This window comes from Galleria mellonella, unplaced genomic scaffold (genome assembly GCF_026898425.1).
Source record: "Galleria mellonella isolate WM207_F2 unplaced genomic scaffold, CSIRO_AGI_GalMel_v1 utg266, whole genome shotgun sequence".
NCBI classification, from domain to species: domain Eukaryota; kingdom Metazoa; phylum Arthropoda; class Insecta; order Lepidoptera; family Pyralidae; genus Galleria; species Galleria mellonella.
Genome location: NW_026442061.1, coordinates 3,688,791 through 3,708,763, shown reverse-complemented (window position 1 = coordinate 3,708,763; position 19,973 = coordinate 3,688,791). Strand labels below are relative to the sequence as shown.

The 19,973-nt window shown below is 33.9% G+C and overlaps 1 protein-coding gene across 2 annotated transcripts in view; it reads left to right on the top strand.

Annotated features, from left to right (window-relative positions):
- The window catches only part of LOC113513432 (uncharacterized), a 145,285-nt gene that overhangs the window by 114,864 nt on the left and 10,448 nt on the right, over positions 1–19,973 (top strand). For both annotated transcript variants that reach the window (XM_052895224.1, XM_052895225.1), the window contains one exon: positions 3,455–3,576. In XM_052895224.1, the coding sequence (XP_052751184.1) occupies positions 3,472–3,576 (105 nt within the window). In that variant the 5' untranslated portion in view covers positions 3,455–3,471. The remainder of the gene's footprint in view (positions 1–3,454; positions 3,577–19,973) is intronic.

Here is a 19,973-nt window from a genome sequence, read left to right as displayed (position 1 = left end):
AACTTTTTTTATGCAACTTAGAACGGCAAACAAGCTGACGGCCCACCTGATGGAAACGTCGCCTATAGAAATGAGCAGTACCGTGGACAGATTATACTATTTCACCCATGATACCCACTTTACCCAGGCATTGCCATTCCTGAGGACTCAAGTGTTATTCCTCTGTACCCTGTAAATTCCCTGCCATATCCCACTCTTCAAACCGAAATACAGCCATGCAAACAAAACTGCTTCACAGTAGAAACACGAATGCGACAGAGGTACCGAAGTAAACGACTTTTGTACAGTCTCCCTCCGGTTAGTTATCTACGCAATTGTTTCTTCAAGTAGCTATAATATTTAATTAATACTCTCTAAAACTGTAATTAATATTTAAATTATACACCGTGATTAATAGTCATAAACTAGATCCTAATTTCCTATGCACGGTCCATATTGAAGCACGTCCAATAAAAAATCAATTCACACTCTCACGCCGTGGACTCATTCAACACAACACTGTGAAATCAATCGTGCGTTACATATTAACCACGCATCGGTTTTAACAACAAAAACGTGTGTATACCAACTCATAAAATAGTTTTTTAAAGATATATATATTCATATAATTATGCACATTATGTTACAGTTAAAGTAGAATAGGCGAAACGAATATTTAGATATCGATTAAAAAATGAACTTGGCGCATGTAAATTCGTGCACGTGAAACTGTTAATTTTACGTGAAACTGTTTATTTTTAAATTTAGATAGATAGATAGATACTCTTTATTGTTTCCTCCAAAAGATTACAATAGTAAACTTATTATAAATATAAACAATTACAAGAAATAATCACAATGAGAAAACAATGAGCGACCTTATCGCTAAGAGCGATCTCTTCCAAGCAACCTTTGGATGGAGAGGAGTAATTATAAACAATTTGGTAGGAGGCATGATAAAAAATTTTGTTAGTTCTAGATATGGGAGATGTAATACATATAATAATATAAAAATTATCCCTACTCATTATTATATATACATATATATATACATATACACATACATATACATACACACACATATACATACATATACACATACACATACATACACACATTTAGTATACACGTCTTATCTTATATTCGCATATGGGGTCAGCTAAGCCGTTGCACGTCGACCCATACGAATCTTTTGTGCTTCCCCCTGCCTTATACCATCATTTTATAGATCCTTTGTGTTACCTTAACGATATCCCGCGGTTTAAGATATCTGTAGTCCCCTGGCTCTGGATAAGCCGTTCCCAGTAGACTCATACGCATACTCGCCTACAAATCGCAGTTGTACGTCAAGTGTACACACGTATGCATAGGCTGGAGAAAGACTACTACATGGGATGGAGAAGCTACATTTTATACTAGTCAACGAATATATTACGATTACGCGAACGAAGCCGCGGCCGAAAGCTAATATTTAACATTTTGTTTGCCAAAACAACACTATTTAATCGCGATATATGTAGATAAATTATAAAACCGACACATTAGTATATTTTATCAATTGCAAAATAAATCATCGAAATCGATCGAATACAAATATTGTGTACCTATATGAAGTGACAACATACAATAAATAGACAAATATATTAATAATAAAATACATATATATACCAGAGAATATACCAGAGGGAGACTTTGTACAAAAGTCGTTTGCTTGGGTAACTCTGTCCCATTCGTGTTTCTACCGTGAAGCAGTTGTGTTTGCATGGCTGTGTTTCGGTTTGAAGGGTGGGATATGGCGTGAATTTACTGGGTATAGAGGAATAACACCTGAGTCCTCAGGAATGGCAACGCATGGGTGGTATCATGGGCGAAACAGTATACTCCGTTATGTCCACGGTACTGCTCATGTCTATAGGCGACGGTTACCACTTTCCATCAGGTGGGCCGTCAGCTTGTTTTCCATTCTAAGTTGCATAAAAAAATACCGTTAGAATAAAATTACAATAAAATATAATGAAGCCTTTTAAAGTGTATTGAAAAGCGGCATCTTTTCCGTTGAGCAGGCAAATTTAGCTTTTACAAGTATATAGTTATTTAAAACAAGTAGCGAATGTGATGTTTTCTTAAGACGAGCTTTCATTATAAAACATTATAAAACTATATCTGCAAATGCTCCGAGGCAAATGAATAATGGTTGTTAAATGTTGGAACGGTGCCACTATGATTAGTTTGTGGTAACGATACAGTTAATAACAGGCCTTGGAATATTCTAGAGGCAACTGGACTACGATAGAGTCATTGAAGAGTTTTTTTTTTGATGGGTGAAAATGGTATGGTAACCCCGCCTGCGCTAACGGGATACGCTGGCGAAGCACCAGTGAAGGGTGATAGATGAGAATGAAAACAGGCCAGTTAGTCCATCGTGATGAATTCATCAGGAATTAACAATGATAGTTTCCAGGGTGTACCGCGAGGAGGTCGACCTGGTTGGGTATATTGCTAACAATGGGATTCTCAGTCTCCATTACTTATCAATCTCTTTCCCCTTTGAAGAGTTATTGACTTTAGACTTTTTGTCGGGTACAATTTTCTTTCACGCTTCAATAGTATATTTTTATATGTATGTATTAACATTTAAGTATTAATATGTATGTTTGTATATATGTCAACATATCAGCATTAAACAGTCCACTATGTCTTAGACATAGGCCTCCTCCTATTAGGTTTTGGCAGTAGTCGCCACGATTGGCAGGCGGGTTGGTAGTTAGGATTTGGTGATGTTTTAAGAGAAATACTGCTGCCCATTTCTCAGCCATTATGTTCCCTTAGTGGTCTCTTACAACAACGACAGGAAAGGAAGGGGTGGCCCATTCTTTGCCGGGACGACACGACATGGTGACTAAGAGCTCTATTTGCTTGCAATATATCCAACCAGGTCCCTGCTGGAAACCACCGTGCTAAATTCCAAGTGTATTCGTCACAATGGGCTAACTGGCCTACCTTTTTTTATTCTCACCTATCATCCCTCACTAGTGCCCCGCCAGCGTATGCCGTTAGCGCATGCGGAGTTACCATTCCATTATCATCCATTAAAAAAAAATATGTACATATATGTAATTCATTTATTTATTTATTTGTTTATTTCCGTGATACATCAGCAGATTACAAACAAAACTTGGAACAATAGAATACAATAATAGCATTATAAAGTTTGCAATCCAATTATAGTTGTACCAGAGGGAGACTTTGTACAAAAGTCGATTGCTTGGGCACCTCTGTCCCATTCGTGTTTCAACCGTGAAGCAGCTGTTTGCATGGCTGTGTTTCGGTTTGAAGGGTGGAGGAGCAGAGGTAACCAAACAAACGACTTTTGTACAAAGTCTCCCTCTGGTCTGTGTTTATTATATGCGCTATTATTAAATATTTTGTTCATATTTTGTTAGTAACATGTGTTTGTTTGTTTGTGCCGTCACAGTGATGGTGTGAGGGCGCATGGGTGTGGCCGCGGCGCTGCTAGAGGCGGCGGCGCGCGGCGACGCGGCCCGCCTCGCCAGCTTGCTGCACGCGGATTCGCGCGCACTCGACGCTACTGACGAGGTAAATTGGATTCATATATTTTTTTTTAAGATTTCCATATTAAGAACACTTAGATTATATACATAGACAAGATAATCCGGCAAACGTTGTTTTGCCATATACATTATTTGTAGAAAATATTTTTTTTAATTCAAACAAAAATAACCAAAAAAATAAGTGTGTATTTATTTTTTTTGATGGGTGAAAATGGTATGGTAACCCCGCCTGCGCTAACGGTATACGCTGGCGGAGCACCAGTGAAGGGTGATAGGTGAGAATGAAAACAGGCCAGTTAGCTCATCATGATGAATTCATCAGGAATTAATCATGATAGTTTCCAGGGGAACCGCGAGGTCGACCTGGTTGGGTGTATTGCTAGCAATGGGATTCTCAGTCTCCATTGCTAGCAATCCCTTTTCCCTCTACTATAAGTGTATTAGGATGGAATTATAATTGAAATAGGAATGAAGCATTGTAGACAATTAAAGTATACTTTATTTAAGTTAATAAATTATACTTTATTAAAGTAACAAATATTTATATACATAGATGGAGTGTCTCCATACAAATACTTCGAGAAAATCGAGTCAATTTTTTCATACAATTTTGCGTGATAAATGGTTATGAGTGATTCCTTTATAACTTCTATGCTCATATTTATTTTGTCTTATAATTTCCGCATTTTTTTAATGCGTAAACAGTCATTTTATTTATTAAATTATTAAATATAGATACGTCAATATACATTATGTGCGTAAGTATTTAAAACATTGATAAAAAAAAAACGAGCCAGCTAATTTAACAATTAGCTGACTCGTTACTAAGGTTCACCATTTCAGCCATTATCTGTCCACTGCTAAACATAGGCTTCCACCATAGACTGCCATAAGAAACGGTCCTGAGCCACTTGCATCCACTGACACCCTGCAATGCATTTGAAGTCGTCACTCCATCTAGTGGAGATTTGGATATGGGTAAAATAAGAATACAATCAAGATCATTTCCCATCATGACGAATTCACCGGAAATACACAAATAAATATATTTATATTGACTACAAAAAGAGGCATTAAAATCGGTTCATAATTGACGAAGATGTGGCGTAAATATTTTTTGTCGTATATCCAACAGACAATAACAGGCACTTGAGACATCTTTTTAAATCCGTTAAAAAATAAGTAGATAAATACTCTTTATTGTTTCCTCCAAAAGATTACAATAGTAAACTTATTATAAATATAAATAATTACAAGAAATAATCACAATGAGAAAACAATGGGCGACCTTATCGCTAAGAGCGATCTCTTCCAGCCAACCTTTGGATGGAGAGGAGTAGTCGTGTACAGTTTGTTCGGAGGCACGAGGAAAATTTTGTTATTTTAAATACTTATAGAAATGAAATATATATTATATATGTATTTCATTTCTATTATAATAATCATTTCATTTATATATTATATAAATGAAATATATATGAAATATATATTATATAATAATATAAATTTGTATCCCTACTTTCTATTAATTATATATATACATCATCGTCATCATTTCAGCCATTACCCGTCCACTGCTGGACATAAGCCTCCCCCATAGACTGCCATAAAGAACGGTCCCGAGCCACCTGCTTCCACTGACTCCCTGCAATATATACTTGGGGAAAGGAACTGTTAGTAATGGAGACTGAGAATCCCATTGCTAGCAATATACCCAACCAGGTCGACCTTCTCGCGGTTCCCCCTGGAAACTATCATGGTTAATTCCTGATGAATTCATCATGATGGGCTAACTGGCCTGTTTTCATTCTCATCTATCACCCTTCACTGGTGCTCCGCCAGCGTATCCCGTTAGCGCAGGCGGGGTTACCATACCATTTTCACCCATGAAAAAAAAATATATACATATACTCGTATCTACTTAAATATATTATATGAATATATACCCACATACATAAAACATACGATTATAAAATTGTTAAGTATGTAAAGTAAATAGTTTATGTACCTGAGTAGGCGAACAATCAGCATACAGCCATAAACTTTTGACATTTGACTTTCTTGTCGACAGATAAATAACTCAGGTAGCCATTTTTAGGAATGTAGGCGTAGCAGGCTTGACAACTTTCACTGTTACATAGAAAATTGATCAATGGACACAATTTATTCTGCCTAACTTAAAAAAAAAATATTTATATTTGTTACATAATAACTCATAGAAAACACGGGAATGGCAATAGTATCCTGAACATGTTTGTAAATAAATTAGATAGTCCTCTCATGGGAATGCTTGTCGAGATGACTAGATCGTTATTAGTAATTAAATTTTAACATAGGTTTTAAGTACACTTACTAACAAAAAACGACCAAGTGGACCCACCACCAAGTTGTCTTAAATTCTTCTTCTCGACCTCAAATGTATTGTAGGGAGTCAGCAGATACAGACGGTTCAAGACCGTTCCTTATGGCAGTCTATGGGGGGGTCTATGTCCAGCAATGGACGGATAATGGCTGAGATTATGACTTCTCCCGTAATTCTAAATCTTTTGAAATTATACACAAAATATCATCAGATATATCTGTTATCAATGCACTATATCAGAGGGAGACTTTGTACAAAAGTCGATTGCTTGGATACCGCTGTCCCATTCGTGTTTCAACCGTGAAGCAGTAGTGTTTGCATGGCTGTGTTTCGGTTTGTAGGGTGGGATATGGCGTGAATTTACTGGGTACAGAGGAATAACACCTGAGTCCTCAGGAATGGCAACGCATGGAGGGTATCATGGGCGAAACAGTATACTCTGTTATGTCCATGGTACTGCTCATGTCTATAGGCGACGGTTACCACTTTCCATCAGGTGGGCTGTCAGCTTGTTTGTCATTCTAAGTAGTATAAAAAATAAAAAAATAAAAACTATGAACTAATCAATTATTCTTTATTGACATTTGGTCGACAAATGGGTCTTTTTCCTCGAATTAATTATTTCACCTTAATAAGGACAGACAAGTGAACACAGAAAGCTAAGTGACTCAAAATCAATCCTCGAAGTCAATTATCATTCATTTATACACTAAATTAAGTGGCTGCTACTATAAATGGTACAATGGTAATTTTTACCTTTTTTTTTTGCATAATTTCCTGAAGATATATTTACGTAATTTTTTTTTTTATTTTAATATATGTAAATATGCCTAGCTTTGGCCATGTGATCCCGGCATAGAATAAGCCACCGCTTCTTATCCCGTGGGTGTCGTAAGAGCCAATTAAGGGATGGCGAGTCATGGGCAGCAACGTCCCTCTTAAAACATCTCTAAATTCTGATTGCGGTTGCAAAAACGTCTACCAAGCGTGGCGACTACTGGTAAAACCCCCCAAGGGTGAGGCTTATGGATCAGCAGTGGACAGATAAGGGTTTTTTTTAATGGGTGAAATTGAAATGGTAACCCCGCCTGCGCTATCGGTATACACCGGCGGGGCACCAGTGGAAGATGATAGGTGAGAATGAATGCAAGTCAGTTGGCCCACCATGATGAATTCAACTAGAATTAACCATGATGGTTTCCAGGGGGAACCGCGTGGAGGTCGACCTGAGAGGGTATATTGCTAGCAATGGTGCTATTAGATCTCATTACTAACAATCCCTTTCCCCCCGACAGTTCAAGGCTGTCCTGATGATAATGAGCTCTGACGACTTTTTTAACAGTTAATTTTTTTTTTTTGTAGTTTGAGCACCATGTTTTTTTTTTGGGTAAAATATTTAATTTGGTTTATTAGAGATGGGAATTAACGCTATTATTTAGGTAAAATATGATAACTTACGCGAGGTGTCATGACCAGGTCACATCGGCCGTGGTCACCAGTAATGTAGCGCTGTCATGTCTCCGTTTCCGAGACGGAAATTTCTTCTTCTACCCACTCATCGTCCCATATCACAATCATTGCTTAATTTCACTGGCAGAGTTCTTTCTTTAAAAAAAGAGTAATGTTATATATATATCTATATATATATATATATATATATATATATATATATATATATATATATATACTAAAACATACAGTAACAACAATAAGTTAATAACAATGTTAGCAAAGGCGAACTTATCTCTAAAAGAGATTTCTTCCAGTCAACCTAACCTAAAGACCTAAAGTAGTAGTTCTAAACAGAAACTAAAATAAATAATAAAATACTTAAATTACAAATCATTATATATACATATATATGTATATATTTGAAAGATACAATATTAATACATACATATTATACATATATATACATATAAATATAAACCTGCATAAAAAAGAATATATATTTATATGTATGTTAAATACAACATATACATATCAAATAAAAGAGAACACAATGATGACAGTCTTTTAATCAATAATATTCAAACAAAATTGGAAAAATATAATGATTTTAATCTTATGTAAGATATGTCTGTCGTTTAATATTTACATTTTATTTATATATAATAATATTTCATAACGGGAAACTATAATAAACTTTGTGCAGAAACGTATGCAGTAAGCATGCAATTGGCACCCTATTGCGCGCAAATAAATGTTTTTCAAAATTAATTTATCCCATCCACAATGCAATACCATCTTTATTGCCTTGTTTTAAAGACGGATAAGCTAACATCTCATCTCCTATGGCTCCGTTGTCGCTTCTGATCTATAGGTCTATAAATTATTAATAATTAAATTAGTCGATATATCTTCGTAACTTATCGTTATATGTTAGGGTTTCCGATTTTGAATAAAAACATCGATCTCTCGAATCGATTGGAATCGAAAGTTTTGGATCGATCAAAGATAAAAACATAATTTAAATCATCGATCCAACTACATTAAAATTAATACAGGAAATAATAATATTTTTTATTTCAGACTTTTTTGGTCCATTAAATATTTATTAGTAACAATATTCTTAAAACTAATGTTAGTAAATTTACATACACATATAGACGTACATATATATATATATATATATATATATATATATATATATATATATATATATATATATATATATATATATATATATATATATATATATATATATATATGTGATTAACGTACACACAGTCCAGCCTGCTTGCTGTCATACTCAGGATGCTGTTGGCGCTGGCACGTACTCTACGCACCAGGGAGGCGCATGCGCACCTTTTCCTCATCGTGGCATTAAAACAATCTAATGATCGTTTGTAAAAAAAGTGGAAACAAGAAAAAATTTAATTGCTTTTTTTATTTACAAGCATTCGTAATTAAGAATTGGCGCTGACTCTGTTCATTTTTAACGATTTAAAAAAAATCGATCCTAAAATCGAGATCATACAAATCGATCATTGTTTAGATCGAATCGAGATTGAAAGCCCTAATGCATCGATGTGATTGCAATCTGAAATTAATTGTTATTGCTCGTATTGTAGTTATAGCTTGTTGGCGTACAAGTTATGAATTTCGTACCTTGAATGTATGCAAAAAGTTTATACTGATAAATAGTAATGGTATCACAATTTCACACATACTATGATGGTACTGAAAGAAGCAACCTCCTAGAGATGATAAGATTGTGTTGTGTTGTGTTGTATTGTTTTTTTTATACAACTTAGAATGGCAAACAAGCTGACGGCCCACCTGATGGAAAGTGATAACCGTCGCCTACAGACATGAGCAGTACCATGGACATAACAGAGTATACTGTTTCGCCCATGATATACCCCCCATGCGTTGCCATTCCTGAGGACTCAGGTGTTATTCCTCTGTACCCTGTAAATTTACGCCATATCCCACCCTTCAAACCGAAACACAGCCATGCAAACACAACTGCTTCACGGTTGAAACACGAATGGGACAGAGGTACCCAAACAATCGACTTTTGTACAAAGTCTCCCTCTGGCAAAAGTGGTAACGAAATTAAGCTATTTATAAAATTACATTTAAGTAGCTGAATGGATTTAAATAGAATTTCATACATAAATGGCTTCATACATGCTGTACCTATGATGGTAGGAATTTTTTATCCCAACTCACTCAGACAAAAATAGAGTAGCTTATCTTTAAACCTATAATTATGTGTATCAAATAAAATACTGCTCTCCCAGCGTAGCCATATTTTTAGCCGAATTAATTTTATAACTATGAACAATTTGAAATGGCCCGCCTAAATACATTAATCTCGTTGAAAATTAATTGAAAGTACAGACAAATTGCGGGCGACGCGCCACGACCGTAAATTGGAATATCTTGTTAATTTTAATGGGTTTTTTTTAGGAAAATATAAACAAATAAAGTCTTTAAACGTAGTACGGTTTACTCTGTGAACTAGATAATTGTATCCCACGCGCCGACTCCATCAATCAGTGTAATGTTGGTACTACGTTGTACGGCTGTGGTCATGTTGGTAGCGGATCTCTTGTTTAATCCATTCTGTTATATTTTTTTTTTATACAACTTAGAATGGCAAACAAGCTGACAGCCCACCTGATGGAAAGTAATTATACATTATTTTCTATTATAGAAACATGACACTGTAATCTATACATATAATAAAATTGTAGATAACATAGAAAAAAAAGCTAAATACCGAGTCAGGGGATATTAGAAGTGGAATAGAATACATTCGCATTTTTACAAATTTTTTGTTTCTCTGTTTGTACAGGCTAATCTCCGAAACTGTTGGGTCTATTTAAATGAAATTTTGCATGGTGGTACCTTACAACATTTAAGTGGTCAACTTTTTAGCTATTTTTAATCACGCAAAATTAAAGAGTTCCCGTGGGTAGTAGTAAGTAGTACTTAGTACACAGCCTACTTAAGTAAAGTCATTTTGACCTAAGACAAAGAGTGAGAACGACACGTCATTTGTTAATTTTGCTCCAGTATTCCCAGACATAGTTCACTACAATAAGGAAGTTAAAAATGTTAATCGAAGGAATAACAAATAGCACGCGGACAAAGTCGCAGGCATAAGCTAGTTATTTTATATTTAAGCCGTTAGTTGTCGATTAATGAACATAAACTTCCCCATAAGGGGGGTTTTGTCAGTTTTAACAGTGACACTGCTGCCTATCCCTCGCTATGGCATCAGGTGGGCCGTCAGCTTGTTTGCCATTCTAAGTTGTATAAAAAATAAAATAAAAATGACAACTTTTTCATACAATATTACATGATAAATAGTTATGAGTGATTGCTTTACAACTTCTATATTTATTTTGTCTTATAAATTATATATCTTTTTAATGCGTAAACACTCATTTTATTTATTAAATAATAAGTCAAGATACGATATAAGATAAGACAATTAGCTGTCAAAAAGATAATCCGTTTTTAAAGTTCGATACTCTGTCTATATAATCTAAAATACCACCGTACCCCTTAATTTACTTATATCTTCTTTACTATCTCTCTCTCTCTCTATTCGTAATGGTTACGTGATGAGTTAGTTTCCTTATATGTATTTTTCATGCTCAATATTCACAACTATTTAATAAAATATTAGTCGCTTTCTCATATCGAAAATTTATTACAAGTAATTAAAATGAAAAAAAAAATCACAACTCGAATAAAATTTGCATGCATAATAATATATGTTTTCAATTAAAAACATGTCGTGATATTAATAATGTTGCCGTTCCACATAAAATTATGATAAATATTTATATTTTTAATTAATGGCAATAAATAAACTTTTGCAACACACTTTTGGCACATGCTATTTTAATTATTTATTTATTATTTTATATAAATTAGGCGTCGCAAATGGACCATAATGGTATGATATAAATATTTACTGAAGATATTAAATTTTTAATATTTATATTTATAGCTTTTTACATATATCGAAAATCATAAACAACTAAACGTTCAAATCATGATTCAAATCACATTTCAAATAGTTTCTAATAATAGAATAATTAATTTGAACACGTTTGAATTTAGAACGCGTTTCAAAATAGATTTTGCTTTAAAACTAAACATTGTCGGCTTTAAAACAATCTTCAATCGTTAAGTAATTGATTTAGAACCAAGATGGGAGTAAATAAGTAAATAAAATAATATTTTTAGGATAATAAAACTAATTCTAAAAATCTGTTCAGAATTGACGACATATAATCACATAACATTGTCTCAAAAACTGAGATGAATCGAGCACCTCATTCTTTTGTCGGTATTTTTATAAACAGTCAACTTTTAGTGACTTTGTCAACTTGTATTAAGTTTTATTCGCTACATCCGCGCTCTCCGACTTCAACTTTACACAATTAGTCCATACACACTACTCTACATACAACATAACGCTTTTTACGGCCTCCACAACTCCAAATTTTAATGCCACTAGTGGTTATAAAATTAAAAACTCGAATACGAACGTGTACCTGTATATATCGAGATAGCTACGTTTAATAAAATAAGCAATTGAATGACAGTGAAAGCAACATTAACGCTTTTACGAATTATCCAGTGGTATTATTAATAATTATGGCCGTTTTTAGTGTAAAATGACTTAAAAGGTCATATGTTTATTATAGTGTAACTTTCTTTAAATTTATTACATATTTATTTAAAAATTATAATATTTACACATTATTATAACCTGTTTATGCGATTAATAGAAATAAATTGTAATATATTAAAGATAGGTATATATGTTTAAAAAATCTGCTAGTTCTTGTTGTTATATATTATTATTTTTTAAATAAATAAAAATACCGTCTGTTGACTTGATGTAATATATATTTTGCTATAAATCATTCGTTTTTTAATTTACTTTTTTTTTTATAAAAAACTACTATTACCAATGTATCTATAAAGGTTTATTTTGAACAATATGTATTCGCTAATAAATCTGTTATCTATGTACGTAATACTATTTTACAATAGCAAATTTAGAATCTAAAAAAAATTTTATACTTAGTAACTTTGTAATATTACTATCAAGACTTGAGATTATGTAAAAAGGATTTATGGCCAATGGACAAGCCTTGTGGCTAGTGGAACCAGCCTTGGTGAAATGAAAGGCGTATATGTTGTAGAATATATTACGTTAAAGGAAACTTTAATTGAATTCACATCCTAACACCTGTTATTAAATACATACAATTTGTTAAGCAAAAAAATATTATAAAAGTGATTTTTCACTGTGAAATGTCAGATTTTTTATTTATATTTAAAAGTATATGTAGGTAAACACTATTTTGAACGTACATCCTTTATAGATAATTATATTCACAGAACAAGTAATCACCGTACCCACTACATTATTGATATATTTAATATTGTTTTTCTTAGTTTATGTACTTTACATATATATATATATAAGGTTAAATATATTGTAATTTCTATTTAGGTATCTGTCCTTTTCCTTATATTATCCATTATTCAACTTTTCTGATCTTTATCCTAAATTCCGTCGTCCAAAACTCCTTTCCTAAAATGCTGTTTCCCAAACTTTGTTTTTGGCGTATGCACTTTGTGCCGTGCCATAAGAAAGGAAAAAGAATTGTAAAAAAAAATAAAAGAAAAACAACGGCATAGATTAATGATTGAAACTGCGATCCCAATATAATGAAGTTTAAACTATAGTTTTCTGTTGTTGTTGTTTTAAAATTCGTTCAAAATGTACAGGCAAAGAGCATAGTCCATACAGCCTAGTTATAAGTTATTATACTATAATTTTCTTTCTTCGTAACTCTTCCTATTAAAAAAAAATATTGCTCTTCTTCGGTACATTTGTTTCATAACTAGAAGGGCAAAGGATCTTCACCTATACAGCTGTATTTTTACTTCGGATTACTTTATTAGCTCTAAAATTTTCTTTTTCTTATGATTCTGAACTGTAAGCGACATACATTTTACAATTTTTAATTAATATTGTTTTTATATTACAGACAAATTACTGAAACTATAAGAAACCGTATCGAGCTTTATTGAAAAGTCTCGACTAAATTTAAAAGCGTCAGAGTGCAGCGTTTAAAAATGTAACATCAGAAACCGGTTGGGTGTAAGCCGAACTAGTTCTTAACGTATCGATCCTTCAATATTGGAGCAAGAATCGATCAGTTACTACGGGGCTGATATTGTACAAACAATTAATTACCACGCCGGCCGGGACGAGTGAGGTTGGCTGACGTTCTTGACATTTTAAATTGTAGATATTTCATCATTCATACAACTACAACCCTTTTTACATTATACAAATAGAATATTGTGTCGTATTGGGGATATTTGCTAATAGTTGCCACGCTTGGCAAGCAGGTTGGCAACTGCAATTAGGATTTGATGATGTTTTAAGAGGAACACTGCTTCCCATCTCTCGACCATTAAGTTTCCTTAATCGCCTCTTACGACACCCACGGGAAAGGAAAGGGTGTCCCATTCTGTGCCGGGACCACACGGCGATATAAATAGAGTGTCTCCATACAAATGTTTCACCAAAAACAGGTCATCCTTTTTATCTATGTGTGCGTAAATCGGGTTACCAGTATGTACAGTTAATACTAAGTATTTGGGAGTTGAAAACTGTGAAATTGTATAGGTAAAGAAGAAAGCAGGATACCAATGACTAATGACTCATTGGTACCCCGCCAGCATATATATATATATATATATATATATATATATATATATATATATATATATATATATATATATATATATATCAATAGGTCAGATACGGGATTACTATTTTATGTATCCTCTATCCGTGTCCTGCATTGGACAAGGATAGAGCTAATATTAATATGACGAACAAAATTTATTTCTTGTCTTTGTACACGATAAAGTTAAAAAATTAGTTTTATCCATTTTTTTCTACAAGAATAAATATTATAAATGTAAATTTTTAACTTTTTTGTTGTAAATAATTTTCAACGGACTTCAAAAAGAAAGAAAATTCTATTATATACTTTTTTTTTTATCTTTGTTGCCTCGTAACTCCGCCAGTTATAGATTTATTTAAAAAAATATTTTTTTATCTAAAATATAATATACTTACAGATTGATCCCATAGAAACGTCATCAAAAATCAGTTTAGTAGTTTAGTTTTGAAATAAAAATAACTGAAGTCGGAGTCTTTTTGTTTTTTTTTTTTTTATATAATCTATTTACACCAAGAGCCATTCAAATTATTAAATCAACACTATAGGTAAAATGTAGATTTTTTATAAAGAAACCGAGCCGACATATCTATGATTATTCCATTCGTTTTATTACTATCAAATCGATTAAACTTCTATACGGGTCCTGATTTAGATAGTTTCACATATTTATTGCTCTTTTACCTCACCGCCGCGACCCATTCATGGTGATTATCTGTAGGTTTTAAGGCCATATTATTAAAATCCTTTATTGAAAGCCATTTAGTTTAATATGCATATTGAGTGTTGATTAGATACAGTTAAATTGATGAACCAAATATTACCGGTTGTTAATTTTTGGGCAAGAAACAATTTAAGTAATCTAATATTATAAATGTGAAAGTTTGTTTGTTATCTCTTAATGCCGTAACGGCTTTATCGATCACTATGAAATTTTGTATTCAAGTACTATATGGGATGCAGAAGGATATAGGTTAATCCCGATCAGTGAAAATATCCCGGCCACTCGAACGATGTCGCGGGCAAAAAGTTAATAATAACATATCCTTAATAAATCCAAAATATTTATTTATTTAAATAACTTTATTATGCAAAACAAAATATGGTACCCTTAAGTCTTAGGAGAGATTTTGCTTCACTCTGCGTGTTATTGCAGGTGTTCATAGGCTACGGTAACCACTTACCATCAGGTAGGCCGTATGCTTGTTTGCCACCACAGTAGTATAAAAAAAATTGTACAAAAGGCGAACTAAATGCTAGCAGCATTCTCTTTTTATAAATATATCTTATTTTTCTTCTATCTCACCTCTTCGTGTTACTCGGGGTCAGTTTACCTTATTATGCGGCGCCATCTATATTCTTCTATACAAGATTCGACCCTTTCATATTTCTATGAAATGTGAGACGCCAACAGCCTCTTCATCAATAAGATGAAGAAAGGAGATGCCACGCCGACATACACAGACCATCCGTGTATGTCGGCTTAAAACCTAGTGACCCGGAGGTTGTTGCCCCCGCTGTTGAGGCCGGGGCAAAGGGGTACGCCCTGAGGCCCCTACCTCGCCCGCCCACACCAACTGGCGGGCAAAGAGAAGACTTTGATTGATTGATCTATGAAATATTGCTAGCCATGTTGTTTGAGGACTTTCGCTTCCCATTTTTCTTGTATTAATTTTTGTTCTAATATTTTCTTTCTTTTTAAACCGAATGGAATTACTATGAAAATCTTACTTTTTTTTTAATATTTTCATTCTTTGTGTACCTTTTTAAACAGTTGAATATACATACATACATATCTGTCACGCCTATCTCCCATTAGGGTAGGCAGAAACAATGGAACGCCAAATGCTACAGTTGAATATATTACTATGAAATCCCTAAATAAAATATTTATCAGCTAATATTGTAAGGATTTAAAGAAAGAAATATTCTAAGCTTAAAACTCTTAGATTTAAGCGTTTTTGAATAGTCATTTCTCTTTATTTTACTCCTGATACCGTTTTGTTTTTGTCACAATTTATAATCTAGCGCCTTTGATAGTAAATCGTATTTTATTAATCTCTATTACAAATGGTAAAACTATTATTATCAACAGTTACCAATAAATCAACGCTAAAAACGTACCAGTTACCCACCCATCGATTATCGATTAATTAAACGATTGTAGGCCACTGCACTAACTATAGTTTATGTTAATTGGCAAAATTAAATACATAATCAGTCGCTATAAAGTTGAATATCTTACTTTGTCACTTCTAATTGGTCGTTGATAGCTGCACGCCTCGTTTTATCGCGTTCAATTTGTATGGGTGTGGAGAAAGTGATTTTTTTATTATTTTATAGCTTAATTAACTGTTCAGCCGCGTTCAGTGAACATGCACATTCTTGTTTTCTTGGCGCATTTTTTGTGGGAAAGTTTTTTTAGATGTGTACATAATGAACTAGTTCACGACTCACTTCATGCATTTCTCACATTATCGCATAATCGGCCCAATATTTTTTTTTTTATGAATTTATAATGACAAATAAATTAGTATATCTGATGGAAAGTGGTGGCTGATAAACGTTGACAATGCTGGGATTAACAATTCAACATATCTGAATAAAAGAAAATTAAATAATTTGAAGTTATCATTACCATAGCCATGAGCTGTATGGGCTGAGCCTTTGCCTTTCTTATTGGGATAGATAAAACCAAACATATTCGAAAAGGTCTAATACCTAACTATAAAACTCATAAAACTACTACTTAAAAACTAGGTATTTCACGCCAGAAAACCGCCTGAAACTGTATAATGCTCAAGTGAGGCCACACATGGAATACTGTTCTCACCTGTGGGCAGGAGTGCCACAGTACCAACTCCTTCCGTTAGACCGCATTCAAAGTCGGGCAGCTCGAATTGTTGACGATCGGCGTCTTACTGTCCGGCTCGACCCACTGAAACTGCGTAGAGATGTTGCATCTCTGTGCATCTTCTACCGAATTTATCATGGGGAGTGCTCTGAAGAATTGTTCGGATTGATACCTGCTGCAGATTTTCACCATCGTACAACCCGCCATAAACTAAAATTTCATCCCAACCATCTGGACGAGTGGCGGTCCTCCACCGTGCGTTTTTCAAGGCACTTTCTTCCACGCACAACCACTCTTTGGAATCAACTTCCAGCAGCAGTATTTCCGAACCGATACGACAACATAACCTTCAAGAAAAGAGCATATTCCTTTTTAAAAGGCCGGCAGCACACCTGCAATGCCGTAGGTGACCATGGGCGGCGGTAGTCACTTACCATCTGGTGAGCCGCATGCTCGTTTGCCCCTGTGTAGTAAAAAAAAAAAAAACTGAATTACTACCTACGTCAAACTAGGCTGTATAGACTTTGTTCCCTCTGCCTATACTGGAAAAGGATAAAAATATAAAAAAATATATTAGGTATTCTATGATATATTAGGTATACTCTGTGATGTCACTGCCCGGATACAAAAATTTGGTTTTAATTGTGTTTAAATTTAGTTTAAATTGTGGAGCTGTAGTTTGAATATACAAAAATACGCGACGGGACAATGCATAATTATTTATTATGATTGTGGTGTGTTTTAAATATTACTTGTAAAAAAGTTATAATTTTCGAGTTACGAGCCCCTTAAACATGACGCTAGCAGAAATGGTCATATAAATGGCGACCGATTGCCATTGAGGATAAGAAGAACAATACCACTGCCATATGTGTTCCTTCAAATAAAACTCTGTTTTTTTTAATGGATTATAATGAAATTGTAACCCCACCCGCGCTATCGGTATACACCGGCGGGGCACCAGTGAAGGATGATAGGTGAGGATGAAGTAGGTCAGTTAGCCCATCGTGACGAATTCAACAAGAATTGTTGACGATGGTTTCCAGGGGGAACCACGTGGAAGTCGACCTAATAAGGCATATTGCTAGCAATGGGGCTGTCAAACTCCATTGCTAACAATTTCTTTCCCCCCAATGAAACTCAGACGAGCATAGCTGCTTAGCATCAGAAACACGATTAAGACAGAGATAGCAATACTAGCCGTGCAAATAACATTTATGCGTATGCCCCTTACTACCCTAAGTTCCTTACTAATATAATTGTGATAGTGAGTTTGTTTGTTGCCTTACAAAGCATTAACGGCCTAACTAACCACTATGTAATTTGGTACACACATATAACTATAAGATATAATATGAGACGGAGAAGGATATAAGCTTCTTTTTATCTCACTCAGTATATTCATATTAATGTATATATATATATATATATATATATATATATATATATATATATATATATTTATTTATTTATTTATTTTTCATGTACTCGTATTTATATTGGATCAGTACACTAATAATAATATTTCATTGCATTCTTTTAACATTTTGAACATTTGTTTTATAAAATTCTGCCTACACACATCCAAAAGAAAATACCTATCTAAGGTACATGTACAATACTGCTCCAACATCTTTTAATTTTTTTTCTTTTTTGCAGTTGCTTAATTAACACTAAGCAGTGTCTGTTGCAAAGTTGTTTCCCGCGAAAAAATGGCGCGAATGCCATTCTGTGTTAGTGATGCGAAAAACCATGACATTAGTCTGTACTTGTCACTTATTTACCTATATTCGCAAAAAAAAAAAAATAATGAAATCTCAAGAAATGCTCTTTGCCTTAAATGAAATGTTTATCTTTACCTAATACTAAATAAGCTCCAAGAATACTAAATAAAACGAGCATATTTATATTTTAATTTTTACAAAAAATAAGAGAATTCTTAAGGAGAGGAGATGACAAACTAACCCCCGGCAGAAGCACAGTCGACCATGTTATTTTATTATTATTATTATTATTATTTTGTATTTGTTTTTAGAATTATTTTCTGTAATTCCGATACCATTAGTATGTGTACATCCGTCAATACTGGAAGATTGACTACTATTTTTATTACCAGAAGTTTTACAACCTTCCTTAATACCAATCAATCTCCGACTGCCATTTCGTCCAAGCACGTTTTACGACACGTGTTTGACTTCTAAACGCGGTATTTTCAGCCTAATTATTGGATCGCTGCTCGGAGCCCAGTATTAACCATTCGATACTTAAACTGCGAATAAAATTTTAAAATTTACATAGAATACTTGTACGTCCAAGCAAATAAAATACGAGTATTTCATTATCTGCAACACGTTCTATCCCCATACGAAATACTATGAAAGTGTTAAACATGGCAACACCGCAGGAGTGAAATATAACAGTGTAACACAAACAACAATCAACAACGACTATAAATCGTGTATGTCGACATTGGCGCTATTTTATCGACATTTTCACATCACTACAGGACAACATGGCCGCGGGCCGTGAATCGTCCGTGTAACAATCCCCTTATAGCCTGCAGCAATGTGTACGGACTTTTAAAACATAATGCTGTGTTTACACCAACATTAGAGCCAGGTGGAATTATTCTAAAGCACTGATAGTAACAGGGAATACGGTTCGATGATTGAGAAAGTAATATAATTAGTATGTGATCATCCTTATCACTAGTATTTTTGAATTAGTTAATTAATTTTTCCATTCACGTAACTGTCATTATAGGCGACTAAGTGAACTTATTTTTTTTTTATAGATGACAATAGAATAGCAATCCCGCCTGCGCTATCGGTATAAACTGGCGGGGCGCCAGTGAGAGATGATAGGTGAGGATGAAAGCAGGCCAGTTAGCCTATTATGTTGAATTCAACAAGACTTAATCACAATATAATGTAAAAGTTGTAGGTGAAACGTATTAAATAAAT